The sequence below is a fragment of the Propithecus coquereli genome, unplaced genomic scaffold (assembly GCF_000956105.1).
Source record: "Propithecus coquereli isolate 6110/MARCELLA unplaced genomic scaffold, Pcoq_1.0 Scaffold2, whole genome shotgun sequence".
NCBI lineage: Eukaryota > Metazoa > Chordata > Mammalia > Primates > Indriidae > Propithecus > Propithecus coquereli.
The window spans coordinates 8,269,815-8,296,288 of NW_012144966.1; the positions used below are offsets into that span (position 1 = coordinate 8,269,815).

The window sequence follows — 26,474 nt, forward strand, 5'->3', positions numbered from 1 at the left end:
ACACAGACACAAAATCTAATTAAAGTAGTACTACTCTTGCCTATTTTACTGAGAAACTGTTAGATAATACTATCAAAGCTTTACAGCAATCATTTTAAATAATGTGAATCATTTAATGTAACATTTGTTTGGATGATGAGGACAAGATAGTATTAGCAATATTATCAATCAACCTCCTCTACCTTTCTGTTCTTGGTAAATTAAAATGATAGTTCTTGCTATGGTTTGAATGTGTCCCCCAAAAGTTCATGTGGACAGTGTTGGAAGGTGAGCCCCAATAGGAGGTGATGGGCCATAACAGCAGAGCCCTCATGAATGGATTACTGTCATTATCTCTGGAGCAGGTTAGTTACTGCAAGAGTGTGTTGTTATAAAGCGAATTCAAACCCTGATGCTCTGTCTCATATGCTCACTTGCTCTTTTGCCATGTTATGACATATCAAGAAGGCCCTCAAAAGCATGCTGGCATCATGCTCTTGGACATCTCAGCCTCCAGAACTCTGAGAAATAAATTTTTCTTTATAAATTACCCAGTCTGTGGTATTCTTTTATAGCAGCAGAAAACAAACTAAGACAGTTATTAAGCCAAGCAATTCTACTGTTAACAATTTCTGAGTTTACCAATGATTACATTTAGAGTGAACACATACAAAGAGAAATATTGTTAAGTTATATGGTTAATTAAAACTTTGCTTTTAGGTCAGGTGCAGTGGCTCACACTTGTAATCCTAGCACTCTGGGAGGCCGAGGCAGGAGGATCACTTGAGGTCAGGAGTTCAAGACCAGCCTGAGCAAGAGCGAGAACTCACCTCTACAAAAACCAGAAAACTTAGCTGGGTGTGGTGGTGTGCACCTGTAGTCCCAGCTATTCAAAAGGCTAAGGCAGGAGGATCGCTTGAGCCCAGGAGGTTGAGGCTGCAGTGAGCTATGATCATGCCACTGCACTGTAGCCAGAGCAACAGAGCAAGACACTGTCTCAAAAAAAAAAAAACAAAAAACTTTTGCTTTCTCATGCTGAAATCATATATGAAGTATATGATTGTAAAAAATTCAGTTACTGTAGATGTTAAGTACAAAGTAATTTTTAAGATATTTATTTTTATTTGATATTTAAGAGAAAGTCATTGACAATAACCCTCACAGAATTACCTTTAAAAAGTCTGAAGCACCCAAAACCGATATTATAGACCCTGACGTAACAGATGCATAATAAATGTTAAAATAATTTAGCCTTTAAGGAAAGACTTTTAAAAAACAACCAATAAACACAATTTCATGAGTTTTCATCCTATACTTCACTATTAAATTTTATTTACCTTGTAAAATGTATAGCAATCTAATACGTGTGGATATGTAGATAAATAATTGTTACTACACTGCTTTAAGTTACATGTATATGAGAACAAAATTAGCACATGTGAAAGGAGATTTCAGATCAAGTACTGGGACCATCCAAGAATAATAAGGGATACAATTTAATACAGCCTATTTATAAGAATTTTGGAATCAAGGTGTTAAGGATAGAAAAGGTAACTTTATATTAACTATAGCCATTTTATGCACTTGCCCCAAAAGTATGAATTTCCATATTAAGGCATATTCAATTTAATATTTTTCCTTTACATCTACAGAAATTTTCTTGCTTTACACCAATAGTTACCAATCTGGTTAACATACTGCGTAGTACAAGTAAATTTCATTCAAGAGGAATGATATGAAAAATCAGCACCAAAATCATTTCAGGTTTATATAACCAAGATTTATATGAACTTTAACAATTACAGAAAAAAATTCTGGAAGAAAACACTTCTTGGGTTCTACTTGCATATAAACATCGTGAAAAGGAGGGAATTTATGTTCACAGCTCTACCCTAGTGCCTGGAACAATGCCTAGCACACAGTAGGCACTCACAGCTGTGGAATGAGGCAAAATATGCATAGTATCTTTATTATCTCAGCAAAGGCAGGAAAATCTTCAAATCACAATATACAGAGAACAGAAATCAAGTTGTAAAATATTTTTTATTGTAAAAACAGTCAACAGAAATTGACATAGAGGTTGACAATGCAGATTTTATCTCAGAACATTTCTCCTTGGTTCCTGAATTTGCCAGCTTCCTATGTACCAGCAAGTCTTCATTAGCATTTCTCACGTTTCATGGTCCTTTTCAGATATGTTGATTGATTATATGTGTATATTGCTTAGAAACAAAAGCCCGTCTGGTATTGAAAAAACAAACAAAAAACAAAACAAAACAATAAAACCCCTAGTTCTGTTGTGCTTTTGTTTCACATTTCCTACAGGGAGATCTGTATATCTCAGATGCTTTCCAAAACTTAACAGTAAAATAAAATTAGTGCCTTAACCAAACAGTAAGATAACAAAGAAACCTCTTCACAAGTTACTGAATCAAACCTCTCATGACATTTGCAGTATATTCAAATTTAAATATATTTTTTAATTTAGAATTTAAAATGCGGGGGGCAAAAAAAAACACAATTTAAAACAAACTTCAGACTGCTGATTTTCCATATTTCAAAGACTGTAATTATTTTCAGCATAGAAATGGAGAGAGTAGTGCAAAATGCATCAAGTTTTATATGATAAATATACTTTCAAACTAATGGCCGCCTCAAAAGCAAAGAGTGAAAAATTACCACTTCTCAAAACAAATCTAGACTGACTTAAATTTCACAATTTAGAAATATCAACTGCTACCCTATTTCCATAGATTGCAAAATTATTTCAGAAACAGATTATACATACAACTGTTTTACAAAAATAGAAATATTGTTTGGGACTTTACAAAACTTTATAAAATATAATAATACTATATTTGTAAATTCAAGATAGTTTCACACTGAAATAGATAATCAGATATGAAGTCTAGTCAAACTTTGACTTACATATTATTTCTTCCAAATCTTCAAACCTAAGTAAATCTGTGCTCTATCATGTGATTTTTTTAAGAGATTGTTTATTTTCAAGGGTTTTATAGGAAGATTTTCATTCTAGAAATGTTAAAGCAGATGAATTTATATCTAAAAATAAGTCTTACTAAAAGTAGAAGCTAATGCAAAATGACAATTCTATATTATTGATAAATTTCAAACCAAATTCCTAAGAATGACAACCTATTATTAATTTAAAATATATATTTGACAATTATAATTTCAGACCTATAAAACATAAAAATATAATCACAACTATTTTATGGAAAAATACATATTCCTCTAAATTTGGTTATTTGTAGCTATCAGATGAGAAATATTTCCTAATTATATCCATTCATAAACACGCATCACTTCAAAGAGCACCAGTGTATTTTTTAAACAAACCAAAAAGTGAGAAGGTAGGGGCTTATTTCATGTAACAGTGCTATTATGATAAGGCACCACTAGGGTATATGAAAAAGCCAAACAAAGAATTTCCAAATCATGTATTTTTGTTACTGGTGTCTTAACCATTAGATAGGCTGGTTAGAAAAATGCTAATAACTATATTAATTAACCACCTTATACACCATTTCTCATCATTCTGTACTTTTAGTTTTTCCATATAACAGAAATGAAAACAACAATGTAGTACATGATTTGTTAAATAAACATCTTTTCCCAACCTTCCAAGAAAACAATCTAGAAATAAACAAGAAACAAAAAATTTATATATTTGTAAAAATCTATCCCTGTAGAAGAGTGTGAGGAAGGTGAAAAGGGAGGGGAAACTACTTTCTATAGAATATATTGAGGCACATACAGGTTACAAGTTTCTCAGGCAAATTCATGGCTAGAGCAAAATTGAGAGAGAGCTCAGAATTTTACATTTCCCCCAAAGCTGATTTCTCAGATAGTCACACCCAATTAATTAAATATTTCAAAATGTGTCCTTAGTCACTGCTATCATCATCATCATCATCATCAGATACATCATTTAAAGGAGACTTTAATGACTGACTGTAAGAGTCTGATCTAGTAGGCTGGCATGTGGCCATGTCCCCAGTAGAAAGAAGGTCATAGCAGAAGTCACAAATCCGCACAGGCTTAGAGGACTGGCTGGGAAGAAGAAATCTCTTTTCAGAGCAGGGCCCACAGACAACAAAACCACACTTGCGGCAATGGTGACGACGATTAACAGGTGTGAATTTTGCTTTCTGACAACGCATACATACAGTTGCCTCAGAGTCAGGAACCCAGACAGCAGCGTGTTCATTACTGGGTGTCTTCCCACTTTTGGAGAGTAAATCAGTAACACATTTATTTATGTGATTCATCCATTCTGATTTCTCAGTAGCAGTGGCAGCATAAACTGCAAATGATTTAGTTGGTGTCTTGATAAGCCATCCATTCCTTAAGTCTCCCTCATCTTTAATGGAATCAATAGTGACATTTTCCAGAGGAATAATATGTTGTTTGTTATATTTTTTCTTCTGGATGACAATATTACCATATACAAGAATATCATTAAATAAGAAAAACTGCCTTGCTTTGGGCTTTTTTCTGCACAACTTAGTCAATACTCCTTCTCCAATAAGAACCCGTCCCGGTATAGTTAAGGGTTGACCAGCTGCTCCAAAACAGTTTTCCACTATACTTATACGTCTAGTATTTGCTTCACTGTTTGCCAAGCGATCCACCATCTTTTCCTAATAGCCTTAAAAAAGAAAGAAAGAAAGAAATTAGCACATGTAAATTATAAATTCCCAGAAGTTAATAAATTATATTACCTAAATTTAATCTAAAATCATTGCTTTTACACAAAGGCAAAATGTTCCAAAATTCTTTCCCTCTAAGATAATCACTAAGCACAACAAAAGGACTAACATCTTCTAATTTTTATAATCAAAAACAATTACTAACCATCTCCTATATAGCATCACACTAGTTATAATGGTATTTATAAAAGTATCAACTTCCTACAGACATCAATAATGAAGAACAATTCAGCAATTAATATCCATCATCTCTGCAAAATAATAAACCCAATTCTGTGAAATTTAATCTCAATGGGATTCTGAACAACCAAGGACCAAATATTATATAAACAAACAAAAAAAAATGACTACCATTTTCCCAGCAAGCTGTTACCACTGAGCCAATGCCTTAATTCTCTCCCCTGGATTACTGGAACTGGTTCCCAGCATGTTTCCTTGCCTTCAGTCTTGCCCCCTAAATCAATCTTTAGACAGTGATCTCTAAAGTGCTAATTTGACCCTACCATTGCTCAAAATGATCCCACTTAACCTATAAAATACAGGGTGTCTTTAGCATGGTATTCAAGGCCCTTCATTACCTGGTTCTTTCTTATCTTCCCAGCCTCACCATAAGTCACTTTTCACCTCAAATGTATTCTAAGAATACCCTACTACTTGTAGTCCATTTTGTTATTGTTTCCTTTACTACTTACTACTCCAGTTAACTCTTATTTATCCTTCAAGACTCAGTTTAGGTTATCATATCTCCTTTGGGAAGCCTTCCTTTAAATTCCTACACTACATAAAACCTTCCTCTGTGCTATCCATATTACATGTATATTCTAGCTTCACTTTTACCAAAGTACTGAAATGTCTCTTCCACAGATCGCTGTGTAGCCTGAAAAGCAGAGAATACCCGATATCTTTGAAAGTGACAGTCTGACATAGCAAAGGTATTAAAAAATGTTAACAAGAACATTTTAACTATGTGCAAAAAACCCATATTAATCAAATCTAAACATTCATAGATTTAATCTCTGGATCTAATATTGACTTCATTCAAGTCCCAGAGTTGTGTCTTATTTCAAACCTACTAAACTAAAACTACTACACTACAACCAAGTCATGTTAAAGAAGAACAAGGTTTGAGAAGAATATTTAAAATTTAAAGACTAACAGCATAATCTAAGTTCCAGCATTTAGCTCACAAACTAATGATACTATAACCCTTCTTGGTCTCCATTATAGAAGAGATACCATACAATTTTGGTTATTCCTGAATTCTGTCTCTCTCCCAATCTTGTGGCCTTACAATATAAAGCCCTCTTGTCCTCCACAAGGGTAGGCTCTGGCAGGCCAGAACATTGTATTGAAGAATTAATATGATGATGCACAATTCTAAACTGTGAAGGTTTCTCTTTGTAATTACGACTAATCTGCCAGCTAATTAAAAGTCTACTATCCTATGCACAAGTACATCACAGAAGAGGAAATAAAAACAGCTTATAAACATGAAAAGAGGTCCAACTTTTTTTTATAATTAAGCAACATTAAAACACTAAGATATTTTTCACTTAGATTAAGAAAAATTTAAAAATTTACTAAGATGAAGTACTCACAAAGATGTAGGGAAATAGGTGCCCTTGTACACTACAGAAGTATGTGTACCCACCAATCTAGGTATCTAAGCACAGAAATTTCACTCACATGCATAAAGATACATACAAGGACAATTAACACAGCACAGGAAAAAAATTGGGAAAGCCCCAAATGTCTATCAAGAGGAATTGGATGACCAAGTTATGACGCATTCTTAATCATAATTCTTGAGAATAAGATAGATCTAGAAAAAGCAATATGGAAGAATGCTCAGGTGAGGAAAAGAGCTGAACGTCATGATCCCATTTTTGTTTCAAATACATACCATATTTCATCAAATCTAAGATGCTATAGATTAAGACATTCTTATTTTATGTGCAACTCATAAAGAAAAAAGTGCTGCCAATTAAACCACGACATACCCTTGATTATAACATATTCCAATTTCAGAGACTTTATATACTAAGAAACATTTATCTTTAGACTCAATGAAATATATTAGGTTAGTGCCATAAGTAATTGCAGTTTTAGCATTGTTGAAATTTGCCATTTGATACTGGAATACATTCTTAAATAAATGTGGTTATGTTATAAATCATTTTAATGCACATTTCTCACTTTATGTTTTTTGCTAATGACTTGTTACTTGCTGTTTATTTTATATTTATTTTAGACTATGGAAATGATGTTAGACAAAAAGCAAATTCGAGTGATTTTCTTATTCGAGTTGAAAACAGGTCATAAAGCAGCAGAGACAAACTCGCAACATCAACAATGCATCTGGCCCAGGAACTGCTAACGAATGTACAGTGCAGTGGTGGTTAAAGAAGTTTTGCAAAGGAGATGATAGCCTTGAAGATGAGGAGTGCAGTGGCCAGCCATGAGAAGTTGACAATGACCAATTCAGAGATGATCCTCTTACAACTACAGGAGAAGCTGCCAAAGAAGTCAACTTCTCAACGTTGTTGTCCTCGACCATTCTACAGTCCTTTGGCATTTAAAGCAAATTGGAAAGGTGAAAAAGCTCAATAAGTGGGTGCCTCATGAGTTGACCAAAACTCAAAAAAGTCATCATTTTGAAGTGTCGTCTTCTCTTCTTGTACGCAACAACAACAAAACATTTCTCTACTGGATTGTGACATGCAACTAAAAGTGGATTGTATACAACAACCAGCTATGACCAGCTCAGAGGCTGGACTGAGAAGAAGCTCCAAAGCACTTCCCAAAGCCAAACTTGCATCAAAAAAACGTCGTGGTCACTGTTTGGTGGTCTGCTGCCAGTCTGATCCACTACAGCTTTCTGAATCCTGGTGAAACCATTACATCTGAGAAGTATGCTCAGCAAATCGAGGAGATGCACCAAAAACTGCAACACCTGCAGGCAGCACTGGTCAACAGAAAGGGCCCAATTCTCCACAACAACGCCTGATCGCATATCGCACAACCAATACTTTCAAAGTTGAAAGAATTGGGCTATGAAGTTTTGTCTCATCCGTCATATTCACCTGACTTCTAGCCAACCAACTACCACTTCTGTAAGCATCTCGACAACTTTTTCCAAGGAACATGCTTCCACAACCAGCAGGATGCAGAAAATGCTATCCAAGAGCCTGTCGAATCCCAAAGCACGGATATTTATGCTACAGGATTAAACAAATTCATTTCTCATTGGCAAAAATGTGGTGTTGACTGTAAATGGTTCCTATGTTGATTAATAAAGATGTGTTTGAGTCTAGTTATAATGATTTAAAATTCACAGTCTGAAACCACAATTACTTGTGTACCAACGTAATACTATAAAAGCATTACCATAGACATTTGTAAATATGTAAGCACACACAGAAAATAAAATCAGAAAACTATATGCCATACTATCCACAATAGTAATTTATTTCAAGAAAGTATGATTACAGATAATTTTTTCATACTTTAAATTATATTCAAACATTCAACATGTATTTGTCAGGCACTTAGGATCTAGGTGCAGGAAAAATAAGAAACAATACAGGCAAGGTTCCTGCTCTTCAAGGTTTACGTTCTAGTGGGGAAGGAGAAATAGAAAACAAAATCAAGAAGCAAGTAGTAATTAATGCTATGATTTTTTAAAAGTGATTTTTAAAAGATGAGCTAACTAGATGGTCAGGGAAGGCCTTTCTGAAGTAGTGTCATTTCAGCTGTTAAAAATTTACTAGACAGGCAGACATAACGGGTGGGAACAGGGGAGAATATTCCAGGCAAAAAAAAAAAAAATAACTGCAAAGACCCTAAGGCAGGAAAATAAGTTGGCACTTTTAAGGAATGAAAAGTATCTATCCCCATCTGAATGACCAACTGATTCTACCCATTTGGACATAGCTATTAATCAGCTCATACACAATGCAAACAGGTTTCCTATTGTTGTTACCACTGGAATTATTAATAATACCACCATAAATTTGTACAGTGCTTTTTGCATTTATTATCTTCTGATTTTAACTGTCTTAAACTCCTAATAAAGCAACTGGAGAAGTTTTTATTATCGCCCAAAGAAGCATCTAATAATATTAGCTGAAATGTGAGCTGAAGAAGAAACTAAAGCAGAAAGCAACAGATTCAACAATGTTAGAAGCAAAACTTAGCCTGGAATTATCTCTACTTACAGGGAGTCCAAGCGATGTGCTGAGCACTTTGCACTTTATTATTGTATTTCCTACTCCTAGCAACCTTATGAAATATGCACTATTAGCTCCATTTTATGGATGAGTAAACAGACAAAACGGGGTTAAATAACTTGGCCAAGGCTGTCACAGCAGAACAGGGCTCAAATTTGATTTCTCTCTGATGTTACCAGTATATTATAGTATACTAATTGTTCTTTACAACTCCACTGACTCTACAAGAACTCTATGAAAGCTATTATTAACCTCTGGACCTTCACTGCAAACCCTAAAAACACTGAAGATAGATAAGGGAATACTATCTTGAGCAAATCACCTAAAAGAATATGTCATCATTTACCCAGCTGGTCTGATAATGTTTCAATTCTTCAAATTTTGTAATATATTAAGTCTAAATCTTTGTTCATAAATCTTTCCACCTGTTTAAGAATGATGCAACTTAAGAGAGGCTTGGGGCATTATTAATTAGTATTTGGCTAGAGCAAAGCAAATAGCTTTCAAAGTTTGACAATGACCCACATAAATACATTTCATTCTGCAAGGTTACAAACATACACTCATGCAATTCTTTCACCAAATGATGCATTCTATTATATTCATTTATTCTAATGATAGTGCCAGCTCACTTGATTGATTTCACTAATAGGTTGTGACCTAAATCTGAAAAACAACGGACACACAGAACCTAAGTCCCTTGACCTTAAGCAGCTCCTTCCATTACCCTTGTTTGTCCTGAAATATTTTCTGTATGTGTCTGACATGAAAAAGATGGGAAGCACTGAATTAAAAAACTGAGGAGCAGACAAATTCTGCCCTACACACAAACATATACACAAGAGAAGAAAGAGATGGTCGAAAGGAAATAGCAGGTATCGAGAGAAGAGGAGAGAGGAGAAGAGAGGAGGAGAGAGGAGGAGAGAGGAGAGGAGAGGGGAGAGGAGGGGAGAGAGGAGAGGGAGGAGAGGTTATCAAAAGGGGAATCAAAGTATTAATACCACTTTTACTTGGGTTACAGCTAGGTACCCTAAAGTAATGTTGTTTGGTAAACTTGATTAGGGCACTACCCTTTGGTTCAAGGCCTAAGCAGGGCCTCTCCCTTTTCCCAAAGCCCAAATCCAAATTTACAGAGGGCACACTGAGGTGCCCCAAGCAGTAAGAACTCTCAAAGACTTCTGCAAGAGGACCAGAGTACAAGATTACACGGCCTAGCCAAGGATTGAGTCCTTTGCATATTTTACTCATTGAGAGGTACCAAAAGAAGCAGAAGAGAGCTATAAAAGTGGCCCAATTTGATTACTGTCTACTTTCTTAGGAAGGAATACCAGTGAATATAGGAAGAGCTAGGAAAAAAACTTTCCCATCCTCTCACAGAAATGACTTCTTTAGGACAAATCTCAAGAAGTAAAATTACTGGGTCAAAAGGTACAAATGTTGAAAAACTCTTGCTACTTTTTAGAAAATTTCCATTCTGGAAGGTAACACCAATTAACCAAGCAGCACAATGACAATACCCATCCCATCTTGTCCTACATATGATATTTTTCTTTAAAGATTTCAGCAAATATGACAGATTAAAAAACAGCATCTTATTTATTTCATTCGTTTTCATTTATTGTTTAATCATTCAATGATTACTTTTTTTTTTTTTGAGACAAGAGTCTTGCTCTGCTGCTCTGGCTAGAGTGCCGTGGCATCAGCCTAGCTCACTGCAACTTCAGTCTCCTGGGCTCAAGCAATTCTCCTGCCTCAGCCTTTTGAGTAGCTGGGACTACAGGTACATACCACCACACCTGGCTAATTTGTCTATTTTTTCTAAAGACAAGGTCTTTAGCTCAGTCTGGTGTTGAACTCCTGGCCTCAAGCAATCCTCCCACCTCAGCCTCCCAGAGTGCTAGGATTACTTGGCCTCAACAATTACTTATTGAGTACTTTCTAGATGCTAGGCATTATTCTTTTCCTCTCAGAGGTTAAAGTCTAACAGAGGAGACAGACCATAAGTAAGTAAACAAATAGGTAATTCCAAAAGGTGAAGAGAAATGAAGGAAATAAGCAGAGTGCCAAGATACAGAGGGAAACTCATTTAGACTGAGTAGTTCAAAAAGACCTCACTGAAGTGGTATTATAAACTGGGTCTTAAAGGATAAGGAGTCAGCCCCACAAAGGAAACAATACTATGAATAAAGGTCCTAAGACAGGAAAGAACAGTAGTTTTAATTTAATTAAATGTTTTATTCAATAGTTACCTAGTGAAGCCAACCACTTTCTAATGTTCTTATTAAGCACTTGCATTTTTAAGTCCATATATTTAGGGATTATAAATCTATATGAGTGTTTTATACACAAAGACTATTAATCCATTTATTTCTAGTGAAGCCAACCACTTTCTAATGTTCTTATTAAGCACTTGCATTTTTAAGTCCATATATTTAGGGATTATGAATCTATATGAGTGTTTTATACACAAAGACTATTAATCCATTTATTTCTTTACTTTTCCTAGTATATTAATCTATAGTTTTGTTTATGGTATTTGACATAAAGTCAGCTTTATTTCTTCAACAGTTAAACTTACTGATCTTTTCTTTGTGATTTTCTTCCATTACTTCTAAGCTTCCCTATCCAGATTCAGATACACCTATTTATTAAAGTGTATGATACAAATTCTACATTTAATGCTTTTATCCACCTAAAATTTATTCTAGCATAGGCCAAAATTCCTTTTTGCTTGTCAAATATGTGCTTTAGAACTAACTAATTGCTCCAGAATCACCAAGTACTGTGTGACCTCAGATTTCTTTACTTGTAAATGAGGAGTAATTAAGAGCAGATACATCAAGGGGAAGATCCAAGAGATAATGCATATGAAATGTTCAGCAACTCAACAAGTGGTAGCTCATATTAATGGTATTAGTAATCTGATCTACTGGTTTATGACATGCTATCAATTAAATTTTTACAAATTCTAAGATTTGCTTCCAGGCTGTGTGGTCTAATCCATTAATCTATTTTATAATTCTTATGCCAGTACCATGTATCTGGTAGGACTATTCTAGATCATTACTTAACTTTCTCAAAAACATTTTACCTAATCTCCCTGCTTATTTGTCCAGATAAAGTCTACTTAGCGGTTCTCAACCTTAGCTTCACATTGCAACCACAAGACAGCTTTAACCTTCAATGTATCAGAAAAAAACATTCATCCCAATTGACTATCTGGGTCTAAAACATCCTTTTTATTTATTCTTAATATTTTAAGTCATTTTATGATTAATTTGCAGAAATACAAATAAAGGGATAGTTTTTTAAAAAAAACTTTAAGAGAAAGCTTTTAAAAATTTGAACATAGCAATTGTTTCTATTCTATCTTTCTCTGATATTAAAGGCATATATATCCAACATAGGCAACATCCTTTGAATGCAACCAACCGCTCATGAGCTATGCTGCACGAACCTATAATATTTAATAATATTTCCATTTTCATTTTTGTCCTTAGGAATATCATTCGTTCATTAGTTCTCTTTTTTAAGAGATGGGGTCTCACTCTGTTGCTCAGGCTGGAGAGCAGTGGCGCCATGATAGCTCACTGAAGCCTCGAACTCCTAGGCTCTTGCCTCAGCCTCCCGAGTACTTGGGACTGCAGGAGTATACCACTGTGTCCAGCTAATTTTTCTTATTTTTTGTAGAGATAGGGTGCCTTCGCTTTGTTGCCTAGGCTGGTCTCAAACTCCTGACCTCAAGAGATCCTCCCACCTTGGCATCCCAAAGTGCTGGGATTACAGGCATGGGCCGCCACTCGAGGCTCATGAATTCCTGAGTTTGAAAAAACTCATCTAGGCAATCATGATCTGAAGGCTCATAGTCTGAGATTTAAACAATCAAATTGACTAACATTGTTAGTTTAAGTGTTGTTTCTTTACATTTATCTTCCGATTTGTCTAATAGTTCTGAAACGTCTTCCTTGGCTATTTTTTCTCTTTGCTATTAAAGACAATAAAAAATTTTAAAAATTTGAATTCTCAAATATGTTAAATGCAAGTTTAAAACAAATAGAAAGACTAAAAAGGATATCTCTGAATTGCTTTCATATCTTAAAAGATGATGCAACAGTGATGATATACTTCACCACTGCATCATCCTTCTTGGCAATTTCTTCACTCTTCCGTTTTCTCCTTTTTGGCATAATTGGAGAAAATAAATGAGCAATGATTAAATATGTCCTAGGAAAATGAAAGAGCAAAATGCTTCCAAATATAGGAAAAGCAAGATCACTAAGATCCCAAAATATATCTTAGATTTACATGTGCCTAATGAAAACATATGGTAACTGCAAGCTAGAATAAGATTTGTTCTCGTTTTTTTAATAAGTAAATTTGCTTTCTGTTCTTTGGAAGATCTGTAAGAAATTATACAAATTACAAAATAAATCACTACAATAATTAGAACTACTCACAAAAGAAACTCAAAAACCAAAATTGAGACCAATGAACTCTGATGATAAATATCAAATGTTAAGAAATACCAATACCCAAATCCCCCAGATATTCTGATTTTATTGCTCTAGCATATGTAGGATATGGCTTGTGCACTGGAATATTTTTAAAGCACCCACAACAGGTAATCCTAATGCGCAGCTAAGGTTTAGTACCATTTTTTAATTACAATAAACAAAAGAATAAACAAAAAACCTATTAAAATGTTGATGGAACTCACATATGCATAAATTATTTTAGAATAAATTAACATCTTTATAGCTTTGAGCATTCCTAGCCAGGTTGATAGTATCTCTTCCCAAAGTTTCAAATCTTTTACGGCTTAGTAATTTTGTACAGTTCTTCCCACAAGGCAGTTACATTTCTTAAGTAGGCTCCCACGTATTGTACACTTTTTGTTGTCACTTTGAATCTAATCTCTTTTCCACATTGTTTTCTAATTAATTAATACTGTTGATAGGAAAACTTGATATTTCTGTTCCTTTTCGCATTCAGCTACTTCACAGAATTCTATTAATTCCAACAGTTTTCCAACTGATTTTCTTTGACTTTGTCTTCTTTTCTGGAAAATAGTATCTGGCAGCCCTGATACATAGTTAAAATGTAAGAACTACAGCAGAAGCACATCTCTTATTAAAGCCAGGTTTTATACACCGATTTTAAAAAATAAACAAAGGTTTCAAGTTATCTCCTTCACAACTGCAGACAAGAACTCCATTTAAATTGTCTAAGCTCCAACCTAGTCTTTTGGTAACATCTTGTTCCTAAAGTAATATTCTTCAGTGTGGTGTCTACCACCTGTCAAAAACATAATACTAGGAGAGACAAAAACTTTAAAAAAGACATAGAATCCTATTTACAATTGAGAAGGGAGCCCAACTGTCATAGACTACTATGTCCCAGTTCTTCCTACTGAAAATCAATACTTCTTATCTTATCCTTACAGGTGAGTTTAAAATGAAAACTCACCTAATTTATTCCTTACACATATCCGTGATATCTGGTATCAGTGAGCTTCAGCATTCAACCATGCATTACCGTGGAAAACTGATGAACTATGAACCAAAAGACCAGGATTCTAATCTTGGCTCAAATGCTAAGTAAGTGATTTCACACAGATTACTTCACTGCTTTAAAAAGAGGAAGAAGGAAGAAGGAGAAAGAAGAAAAGGAGGAAGAAGAAGAGGAAAAGAAGAAAAGGAGGAAGAAGAAGAGGAAGAAGAAAATTTGAATAATTTATAAAGCCCTTTCTGTACTTAAAATAATGAGTTTTTAAAAAATAAATAAATAAATAAATGAGTCTTTGATAGTCAATGGGCCATATTTTCTGGTTTACTGTAAACCTTATTTGCCTACAAATTAATTTTTAATCAAACTATGACTGTCTTAATATCAATCAAGATTTTTAAATGTGTGTTACTAATGAATTGGGACTTTACAGAAAACATAAAAGGAAAGGCACAGACCAAAAAGAGAGTGGAGAAAGATGAGGTAAAAACAAACAGCAACAAACTCCCAGAGGTATATCCCCCTGGACAAATGTATATAATATCAGAGCAAACTACTCCCTCTCTTAATGCATCTAAGTCAAATGAACAAATATTCTGAGTGCCTACCATTTGCAAGGGACGAGACAGTTCTTACTTCCAAGTCCTACAGTTTAGTAACCAGAATAATAATCAGGGAATTCTAGGTTAAGAGTCTCAATAAAATACCAGGATGATAAAGCAAAAAAGAAATACTTGAAAATTTAGCAAATTAAATTTGGAATTTTAGTAAATTCTACTTATTCCATCAACAAAAACAGTCTATGTTTTTTCTGCCCCTTTCCTCTAAGACTTCTGCCAATGTGGCAAACCAATTACACAATATGTATTATAGAACTTATTACTGATAAAGGGAATAAGTTCATTTCTTAGGTTAAAAAAAAGGAACAAACTTTTGTATTTTACCTTTAAACTTATTAAAACTGGATTGAGAACTGAAACTTCAAAATTTTGAATCACATTTAGAGAGAAGCCATAGTTATTTTTAAAAATCTCTCCTAGAGGCCGGGCACGGTGGCTCACGCCTATAATCCTAGCACTCTGGGAGGCCAAGGCGGGTGGATCATTTGAGCTCAGCAGTTCGAGACCAGCCTGAGCAAGAGCGAGATCCCGTCTCTACTAAAAAAATAGAAAGAAATTAGCTGGACAACTAAAAATATATATAGAAAAAACTAGCTGGGCATGGTGGCACATGCCTGTAGTCCCAGCTACTCGGGAGGCTGAGGCAGAAGGATTGCTTGAGCCCAGGAGTTCAAGGTTGCTGTGAGCTAGGCTGACACCATGGGCACTCCACCCCGGGCAACGTAGCGAGACTCTGCCTCAAAAAAAACCAAAAAACCTCTTCTAGGTACCAAATATGCCTATTCCTAAGAAGTAGACTTATTCTACAGTCTCAATCAGAAATGAAAAAAGAAAAAAACTAACGTTTAGTCAGCACCTACACATGTTGCTAGGCACATCCACATTTTACTCTTTTACTTAATAATCTCAATTTTGTTAAGTATTAATAATAATTACATCTATTTTTTATGAAGTAAATTGAGTCATGAACTCACTAGTTAAGCAATTTTCCTATGGTCTCACAAGATTTTGTTTGTTTAAATGCATGTTCTTTGTATTACATCTTGCTACCTTCAGAAATAAATATTCCAGAAATATCTCACTCACGGATCTTTATTATGTATTTGGAAAAAGCCAGTGACAAAATAAGAGGTAAAAACGTAAACACATGATAATAAGCATAAAATATACTCAAAATGATTCTACAAATACTGAAAGGAAGTAAAAAATAAAGCTATGACTGATTTAGAGTTATCAGTAAAGGCAGTTTCAAATAAGTTAGATTTGATAGAGAAACTCATCATAGTATACAAAAACAACTAATTCACAGTTCAGGAATTTAGAAAATAAATTTGGAAAACCAGAACCACCACACTGGAGGTTAAAAAAGGTCTTTAGAGAGGTAGCAGAGAGGGTAAGAATATGGACCTCAAGTTCTAAATAAGTCGGCATTTAAATCATCCTATACAAGGCAAGATTAATATTCCTTAACTGCAGCTATAATCCATAACTCTCTATTCAAAAACCAGATTTCCTGGCCAACAGAATTAAATCTAAAATCCTTAACCTGGTATTCAAAGCCCTTCACGGTCAAGTCTTAGCCCATTACAGTCTATCTTTCCAGTTTTACCTCTTTCTCTATGATCTTTTTGTTATAGTCAAACCAGACTACTAGCTAGTACCAGAATATGCTCTGGGCTTTCTTCCTACCTCTAAGGCTCAACATGTATTCCCTCCTTTGCTCTTCTCTTCTGAAATTGCACCAGTCCTTCAAGATGCACTCAATTCAACAGCTTCACAGCCAGACATGGTTTCATCTTTAAATCCTCATACCATTTTATTTGTAGCACTTTACAGCACTTATATGCTCTTTCATAAAAATTTATGTACCTGCTTAATCCCAATAGACTTGGAGATTCCTAAAAACAAGAATAGGCCTGGAGTGGTGCCTCATGCCTGTAATCCTAGCACTCTGGGAGGCCAAGGCTCAAGGATTGCTTGAGCTCAGGAGACTAGGAGACTAGTCTGAGCAAGAGTGAGACCCTGTCACTACCAAAAGGAAAAAAAAAAACAGCCAGGTGTTGTAGCACACACCTGTAGTCCCAGCTATCCAGGAGGCTGAGGCAGAAGGATGGCTTAGAGCCTAGGAGTGGGCGGTTGCAGCGGCAATGGCGCCACTGCACTCTACCTAGGGCTGCACTCTACCTAGGGTGGTGAGTGAGACTTCTATCTCAGCAAAAACAAAACAAGGCAACTGAGCACCCCTCCTCACAACCCCCACCCCTTCAAAAAATAATAATTTAAAAAAATAAAAGCAAGAATATTATTTTCTACAACTTTGTATTCCCAATACACCTATAAAAATGCTTGCATATACATGCCATCGATGTGCACTGAGCTGAATATGATCAGTAGTTATAAGTGGCAGCATTCTTTCCACTGGTCTCTACTGAAAAAAAAAAAAAAAAAGAGGCAGCAGCTTCTAATTCCGGAGTTTTATGAAAATCAAAGACTTCATTTTTAACATCTAAATTAATTTTCACAGAAAACAGGAACCACACCCTATATATCAACTGTTTCACTAGACCCACAGATTTTAAATTTATAAGCGAATGTTGTAGTCCATTTAACTACAGTATCTAATTATGAATTCTAAGTACTGAGCATGATAGATCCTGTTTTTTAAAAAAATCTTAATCCCATGATAAAATATATAAATGATTTTTTCTCTCTCCAAAAAGCACAGCTGTTTAGTGAGCAAATAAAAAATGATGATGTGTGCATATTTTCATCATCACAAAATTCACATAAAAATACTGCATCATTTCAAAAAGTACTTGTACAGGGCAGCTGTATAATGCTTAAAGCTGTGAAGAAAGCATCGTATAATATTTGAAAACTAAAACTAGTAAAGCTTAACTAAAACACTACTGTAGAACTGGTTATCCCGTCACATCCCTGAATTAGTATCATTCAAAACAGTGATAATCTGCTCACTACATTCAAAGTTTTATGCTTGGTGGGAAAAAAAATAAACCAGACACTGGGAAATAAGATACATACCACAAGGTTTAATACAAAGCACAAGGAGATAAGTACTATAGTAACAAAGTAGTAAGGAAGCAAAAAAGGAAAGAGAGCATGGCACAGAGAATATAGCATATGAACACTTGAAACAGGCTGTGAATAATAAGTGGAATTTCAAAAGGCAAAAAATGATAAGGCTCTACAAGTAAAAACGTATTTTAAAGTCACATGATACACCTGCAGCAGAGGCTGTAAGGAGTTATTTAGAGGGCAGGAAAAAAAAAAATAAGACAAGAGATCTTGTTGATTCCTGAGACTTTCTGAAACTTTCGGAAGGAGTGGCCTGATTTGATCTGGATCTTTCTAAAATAACTGTGGAAACAATGAAAGAAACTGAGAAAGGAGAGATTGAAAGCAGGATTCAGTTGAAAAGTTGTTGCAAAAGCAGAGAGGAAAGTTGATAAAGAATATGAAGCTTAGTCTACAGCCACACCGCCCTGAACGCGCCCGATCCCGTTTGACCTCGGAAGACTATGAAGCTTGCAATAGGAACAGAAAGGATAGGTCAGATTCAAGATTGCAAAGTCTAATTGGATATGGAAGAGTAAAGCAAAAATTAATTCCTAGGTTTTCAGTCTAAGTAATACAACCATTAATAACTTTCAATGAGTTCAAAGTAGCCAAACATTTATTGACCACTTGTTCTGTGCAAAGCAATATTAAAAGACAGAAGACACACAAAACTAAAAATCTCTGTGGACAAGAAAGACAGCTATATTCTCAAGTTTATATAGACAAGTATATATAATTCAGGTGTGTTTCTACAGGAACGAGGATGATGGGAATAACTGACAAAGAAAGAAAAAGCAAAACAATAAAGGAGTTTAGTACCCCCATAATATGCTATGAACTGATGAATATAATTAACTCAAATCTGTACACTTGAAGCACAAAACAGCAGAGGAGAAACAAACCAAAACCATTTTTAAAACGGGAGGGAAAAGAGTGATGAAGGTCCCAGGGCCAAAGAGTTGAGTTAGGATGTATAATAATTTTAACCAGGTGGAGTCTCTAGGAATTAGTCTAAAAGAACTAGAAATTCAAGCTGGGCCTTACAGCAAACGTAGTAGCTCAAACTTTTTGGTGCTGGGGAGTAGATGAGGGTACACAAATCTATTCCCCAAAGAGAAAATAATTGAGCCCAGGCTGGGCGAAGTATGCCAGGAAAAAGGTATAGTGATAGAAGTCTGATAAGATAGGGAGGAGACAAACTGCAAAAGAAAGTAAGCATCAGAGTGAAGAGTTTAACTTCATTATACTGGCAATGGGAGGACAAAGGTTTTTAAACAGGAAAATATTAATCAGTACACAGAAGCAATACACAGGATGGACTGGAGAGAATATGAAACAGCAAGGCTGAAGGCAAAGAAACCAGTCAGAAGAGTATTACAATAATCTCCAAATTAAATGTTAACAAAAGCCTGAACCACAATAATTGACAGAAAAAATGAAAAGGGAGGATGAAATAAAAACAAAATTACTGAAGTACAGCAGATAAGATTTAGGAAATAACTGAATATGTGGATCAAAAGTGAGTGTAAGATGACTTCAAAGGCTTAAGCATAAACCACTGGGCAGATATTAGCTTTGTTTCAAGAGGGAGAAGAAATCAGTGTGGGGCATATTTATCTTGAAGTCCTTCAGCGTATCCACAAGACACACATCTGACAGACAGAGATGCCAGGATGAGCAGGGAGCTCCAGGACGGAGAGACATTTGGCAGTCATCCACCTAAAACGCTGGTTTGATACGTGGAAGAGAAAAGAAGACAGAGGACTAAACTCTGGAGAACACCTAGTTTAGAAAGCAGGAGGAAAATGAAAGGAAGAATGGGAGACAAAAGAGCACAAAGCACCTTTCAACATGCTCTCACATGTTTCACAACTCTCAGAGACTACACAGCCTGCCAAAAGGTCACGTTGAGCAGTAGGCCACGTGGAAAAAAAAAGTGAGGACTAATGGTAATGTGTAATAAAAAATTTTAGAATGCACTGACCTTTAACCCTGGAAGTTTTACCTGCAGAAATTTACCCCAGAGAAATAAATTGAGGGAGGGAAAGGAGGGAGTGCTGCATATAAAGTTTTCCCTCTGGCATTAACTCTAATAATGAAAAACAAAACCTAAATTTCTAGCCATAGAGGGAAAGTTAAATATATCACCAAAAAAGCCAAGTATCATAAAAGAAAACATTTTAATACCTAAAGTGTTTAAACTTCATCATTAAGGGGAAATGTATTTAAGAAAAATATTTGTAAAATGTGGCAAAGGGTAAACATTCTTAATATATAAAGGGCTCCTGCAAATTCATAAGAAGGAAAATATCCCAAAGGAAAAGTGGTAAGGTACAATGGCAATTTCTAAAAAACAAATGAAAATGACCGGTAAATTAAAATGTTGGCCAGGTTCTGTGGCTCATGCCTGTAATCCCAGAACTGTGGGAGGCTGAGGCAGGATGGCTTGAGGCCAGGAGTTCCAGACCAGCCTGGGCAACATAGCAAGATCTCGTTTGTACAAAAAATTTAAAAATTAGCTAGGCATGGTGGTATGTGCCTGCAGCCCCAGCTACTTGGGAAGCTGAGGCAACAGTATTGCTTGAGCCCAGGAGTTCGAGGTTGCAGTGACCTGTGATCACACCACTACACTTCAGCCTGGGTGACACAGCAAGACCTTGTCACTAAAAAAATTTTTTTTTCTATTCTTTCTTTTTTTTTTTTTTGTGCCTGACAGTCATGTGTATCAATCATAAAAATTTTTTTTAATTAAAATTAAAATTAAAAAAAAATTACTCTTGGTCCTAATCAAAGAAATAAAAATTAAATATATTAGTCACCCCTTTAAGATGTGGAGAAAATGGGCACTCATATCCTTGACAGTATACACTGGAACAACATTTCTAAATGCCATTTTGGCAATATAAACACTTTAGAAAGTTTACACAACAATTCTATTTCCAGTTATATAAAAAATAATTAGAAGAGTGTACAAAGTTGTTTTCATGAAGTTCATGGTAGCTCTGTCTATAATACTGAAAAGCTGGAAACAACGTAAGTATTCAATAAGAGACTGATTAAAGAAATTATGGTACATCCATGGATTTTTAGGCAGCTTTTTTAGAGAACATAAATCAATATTTAATGTGGAAAATTGTCAAATAAGGCATTTTATAAAATAAAGGTTTCTAAACAGCACATATAGTAAAACCTATTTGTTTTTTAAAAGTGGAAAGACATACACCAAAAAGTTAGTACTGGTTATCTCTAAGTACTAGTGATAATATTTTGATACTAATTATTTTATAATGAACACATAAGATAAGTTTTTAATTTAGGAACAAAATGCAAAGAATGCGTAGAAAAATATAAGTGTAAAAAGCAAACCAGTTATATATACAATTAATAAAAATATGAAGAACATAAAAATCTTTTCAATTTTTCCCCGTTATTTAAATGAAACAAGTATAAAGAATTAAAGATAGTTCCACTTGTGAAAATGGGAAGAAAAAAAAAGATGAAGAAGTTGATGCAAAGAAGAAAATAGAAATTTCACATCAAAAAATCTTAATCATTTCAGAAGGAAGCAAGGTCATCTGCTAAGAGTCAAGTGTTTCAAGACTGGGATTAGCAACCTGAATAGGGTGAAAAAGCAATAAACAAAATGAATCAAGCTGGGCGTGGTGACCAGCCTAAGCAAGAGCAAGACCCTGTCTCTACTAAAAATGGAAAAATTAGCCGGGCGTAGTGGTACACACCTGTAGTCCCAGCTACTCAGGAGGCTGAGGCGGTATAGCTTGAGCAGTGAGCTATGAGGACACCACTGCACTCTACCCAGGGCGACAGAGCAAGACTGGGGGAGGGGGGAAGAGCAGAAGGGAGAGGGAAGGGGAGAGAGAAAAATGAATCAATTCATTTGATGAGAAAAGGATTAGAAGGCCACTAATACATAGGCAGGTGGAAAACAAATATGTAACAATCACCACAGAATGACTTTTTTAGGGGGATGTGGGAGAGGGACAAAAGTACAGATAGTGAACCATATTATTTACAAGTTGAGAATTGACCAGTTATACTCAGCAAAGGTGAAGAAGAGGGATTATGTAGCACTAGTGAGTTCACGGTTAGAATATGAACTACAGAGCTCAAAGTTGGAAAGGAAGAAGACTAATGGCCTGAGAGTGACTGAAGGTGACAATAAGGACAAAAAGCTGCTTCACCATGTATGACAGAAAAGAGAAATAGAAAATAGGCCCTTGCAATCACCATCTGGCCTAAGGGTTTAAGACTTGAGGTAGAGTGGTTCTGAATGATGGCAAGGTTAAATAACACAGTCATACATACAGGCTGTTAATGCAGAGTAGAGGTGAAGGTCACTGGAGTTAGTGAACTGTAGTTCCAAATGTGGCCTTTCTGGTCAGAAATGAATGTAACTGTTACTTAACCTCTATGCGCTTCACTTTCCTCAGCTGTAAATAAATCCTTTCTAGCCTGACTGATGGGAATGTGGCTAGCACTTAACCTCTCTGCATTTTATTCAACCACAAAATGAAGAGAATAAAAAGGAGATGGGAGATTGAATTAAATCAAAGGCTCTCCACCTGATTACATATTTAAATCATGGGTACTTAAAAAAAAAGGCAAACCCACCTATGTCCTGTACCCAAATCCAGTAATTCTGATTTATGTGTTCTGGGGTGGATTTCAGGCACCAATATTTTTAAGAAACTCCTCAGGAGATTCTAATGCGCAGCTAAGGTTGAGAACTGAACTAGGCATTTCTTTTTTTCTTTTTTTTTTTTTTTTGAGACAGAGTCTGGCTCTGCTGCCCAGGCTAGAGTGCCGTGGCGTCAGCCTAGCTCACAGCAACCTCAAACTCCTGGGCTCAAGCAATCCTCCTACCTCAGCCTCCTGAGTAGCTGGGACTACAGGTATGCGCCACCATGCCCGGCTAATTTTTTCTATATATTTTTAGTTGTCCAGATCATTTCTTTATATTTTTAGTAGAGACGGGGTCTCGCTCTTGTTCAGGCTGGTCTTGAACGCCTGACCTTGAGCGACCCACCCGCCTCGGCCTCTCAGAGTGCTAAGATTACAGGCGTGAGCCACCTCGCCCAGCCATGAACTAGGTATTTCTAAAGGCTGCTTCTCTTAAAATTTTTAAATTCTATGATTCTACATAATTTGCTGCCACTCTGTTCATTTATTAAAATAATACTGTCACGTGCCAGGCATTTCCACAAACATCTTAGTGAATCTTCCCAACAACACTATGAGGCAAATATTTCTATGTTCATCTTCACAAATGAGTCCAGTGAAGCTTGGAGAAGTGAAGGGACTTGTTAAAGAGTCACAGGCTAGCAAGAAACAGAGCCAGAACTCATGGTTTGTTTAATTTGTTCCAGTCCACTTTACATGCAACTGGCTTTCTTTCCAGTACGCTCACGCACTATTTGAATGTCTTCTATTCTCTTCCCAGGATCTCCCGAAATTGACCACACTAGTTTGTGGTTTATAGATTGACCAGGGAGAAAGTTATCTTGGGTGAGGGCAGGAAATTAACCCCAAATTCTACAGTCATTACAGAATTACACACCACTTTAACCTAGAGAGGTTTTGCAACTTAGATTAGCACTGTGAAAGCATACCTATTAAGTATTTTTTATTCAGTTAAACCAACACACACATTGCTATTAACCAGACAACTCATGTACAAAACCGGTTCATCAAAGATAAACTTATCAATAGAAAAGCAATTTTACATACTTTCTATTAAGCAGGGCATTCTAAAACAAAATTCTAAGACAATACAATTCTGACAAAACAGTAATTGATAGAGCAATAATGAGATTTGCTCTACCAAAGAGTTTAAATGTATAAACACAACCTTCAAAATGTTCAGGTATTAATTTATTTCCATCAAGTGCAAATAAATCAATCTCACTTAAAATTATGATAAAATCCTTTTGTTGATCCACAGTTTCTCTTCCATTCATCAGTAATTATTAATCCACCATCTACTTGGAAATTTCATAAATATTCAAGTTCTGTACCCCCAAGCCAAAATTCATTGAGTTACCAAGATAAATTCTCAAAAAAAAAAAAAAAAATACAATCAACCAATCCGTGGATTTAATAGAGTTCGTGGCAACGTACTGGGAAAAAAGACTACAGAGATTTCACTACTATCCCCAAGGAAATTACAATTTAATAAGAAATTCATGAAGCATATTTACAAAAAACAAACACATGTGCATTCATCCATGCAAACCTTTCCTGAGCATCTGCTATGTTCTTGGCATGCTAGAGATGGAGAGGCAAATCAGATCCGATGTGTTGCCTGCTGTCAAGGAGGTGCCTTAACAGATCTATACAATATTTATGGGAATATCATGGGAGAAATGAATGGTTTCCTAGGGAGAGAAAAGGAGTGGAGTAAGAGAACAGAGCAGAAAAGGCTTCAAAGAGTATAGACTTAAGAGTATTTTTAAGAGGAAAAATTTCATTACAAGAACATTTGTAAACCAGCTCTCTAGGAAACAAGTATTTATACTGACAAACTAAATTCAAATCAGAAAGAGCAGCGATAAGAGCAAACAAGATGGACAGAGATTGCTCCACAGGACTGAGTTATGTATCCTAAAAAGTTATGCTATAGGAAAATGAGAAGGCTTCAGAATCACAAGACCTCAGTTAAATAGTAGCTTGGCTGCTAGATTTGTGAAGAGACTTAAGTCACCTTATTTCTAAATAAAATTCTAAATAATAACTCTAAATAAAAATAAATATGTATAATGACATTTACTTCACAATGAAGCAAAACTAAAAGAATTTTTTAGAACTGAGGAAATTGGTAATCAAATCTAAAGAGTAAAAACAAAAAGTCTCCAAGATGTTTTAGGGATAATTGTATTTGTGGTTAAGAGCCTTTTCAGTTTATTTAACAGAATTTTAAAGCTAAGATGTCTTTATTAAAAAATAATTTATATTCATTTACTGGGGTAATTCAAGCTGAATCTGTTCTTTCTATGCGGTAGTCAGTGTACCACTTTTGTTTTTGTTTTTTTGAAGCGATTACATGTGGTTTCCAAATAAATAGTTAACACTATTCACCTCCCTTGCTGTCAGGACCCAAAGAGATTAAAAATTAGAAGCCCTCATTAATACTGAATTAATCTGAGGACCCCAGGAGCTACGGGAGTACAAAAAAACAGGTAAATGCTCAAAACATTGGTAGGCATGCAACTTTAAGAAGCCAAAGGGAGGAAAGAAACTTGGAAATGTCAAGATCACTTCACCTTATTCTTAAAAGAACAACACATGCCTTTAAGTCTCTCCGTCTATGTTTGTGTTTCAATCTTTCCTTAATGAGCCTCTTCAGCAGTGTACTAAAACACGACAAAGAAGGCATTTATCAACTCAACGTACTTTGTGAGTCTATGAATTATGGAGAAGGGCTTAGGTATCAGTAACCTTCATACCACTCATTTTCATTGCACATTCACACAAGTTATTGCTGTAATGTGCTAAGAGTACACAGGCTATTCGAGTAACATGAGCAGCGAGTTCTCAGCCTTTAATAACATTTTTTAAAAGAAAAATAAATTAGGCAAAGGACCATAAAACTAAAATACTCCAGATAAATAAACCATCGCTTCTATCATAGCAAATTCTGCGGTGCCATTTCACCCCCCCAAGTCACATAAAAATACGCTGTTCAAGTTACAACGTCCCTGATGCGCACACCCTGCAAACTTTTCCGACAGAAACATGTTGGGGCCCGGACACGCCACTGGCGTCGTGGCCAGTCCTCTAGCCCCGCGACTTCTCGCCCGACCTCGGGGCTCCCTCCCGCGGACGCGCGGGCCGGACCCTCCCGGGCGGTCCCTACACTCTCCCGGCGGCGCTGTCCTGGGGCGGGCCCTGCGGGACCGCAGCGGCGACCCGCCCGCGGGCCGGCCCAGAGCGAGGGGACCGACCCGGGAGCGCCCCATTTCTCACAGACCCCAACATGGCGTCGGCCGCCGCCGCCCGCGACGACAACACCTCCCGGCGCCGCGACGGCCCCGGGACCGCGGGAGGAAGCGCCCGGAAAGTTTCGCTTCTCCCCTCCCAGCACGCCAGGAGCCGGCCGGCCACCAACCCGGGCTTCACATACCCAGACGGGCGCGGACGCCAGCGGCGAAGGTCCGATTCCTCCTAGTTGCGGACGCCGGGCACTGACTCTGCCTGCTCCCCCGCCCGAGCCTCCCAGGGTGTGTGCGGTCCGCGGCCCCGCGCAGCCAGCGCGATCCAGACGCGGCGGGCCGGCTGCCAGAGCAGCCGCTCGCAGGTGACTCCTCCGCCCCTCC

General features: G+C 36.3%; 1 protein-coding gene across 1 annotated transcript; it reads right to left on the reverse strand.

Annotated features, from left to right (window-relative positions):
* Positions 1–3,118: 3,118 nt before the first annotated feature.
* On the reverse strand, positions 3,119–26,474 carry PLEKHF2 (pleckstrin homology domain containing, family F (with FYVE domain) member 2). The gene is made up of 2 exons (XM_012643584.1): positions 26,282–26,474; positions 3,119–4,651 (listed from the first exon to the last, which is right to left on the reverse strand). Exon 2 carries the CDS (start codon positions 4,635–4,637, stop codon positions 3,888–3,890), a length of 750 nt encoding a protein of 249 aa, XP_012499038.1. The 5' UTR covers positions 4,638–4,651; positions 26,282–26,474; the 3' UTR covers positions 3,119–3,887.

Coding starts and splice junctions, on each gene's coding strand:
- PLEKHF2 (XM_012643584.1), bottom strand. CDS start 4,637: ATGGTGGATCGCTTGGCAAACAGTGAAGCAAATACTAGACGTATAAGT.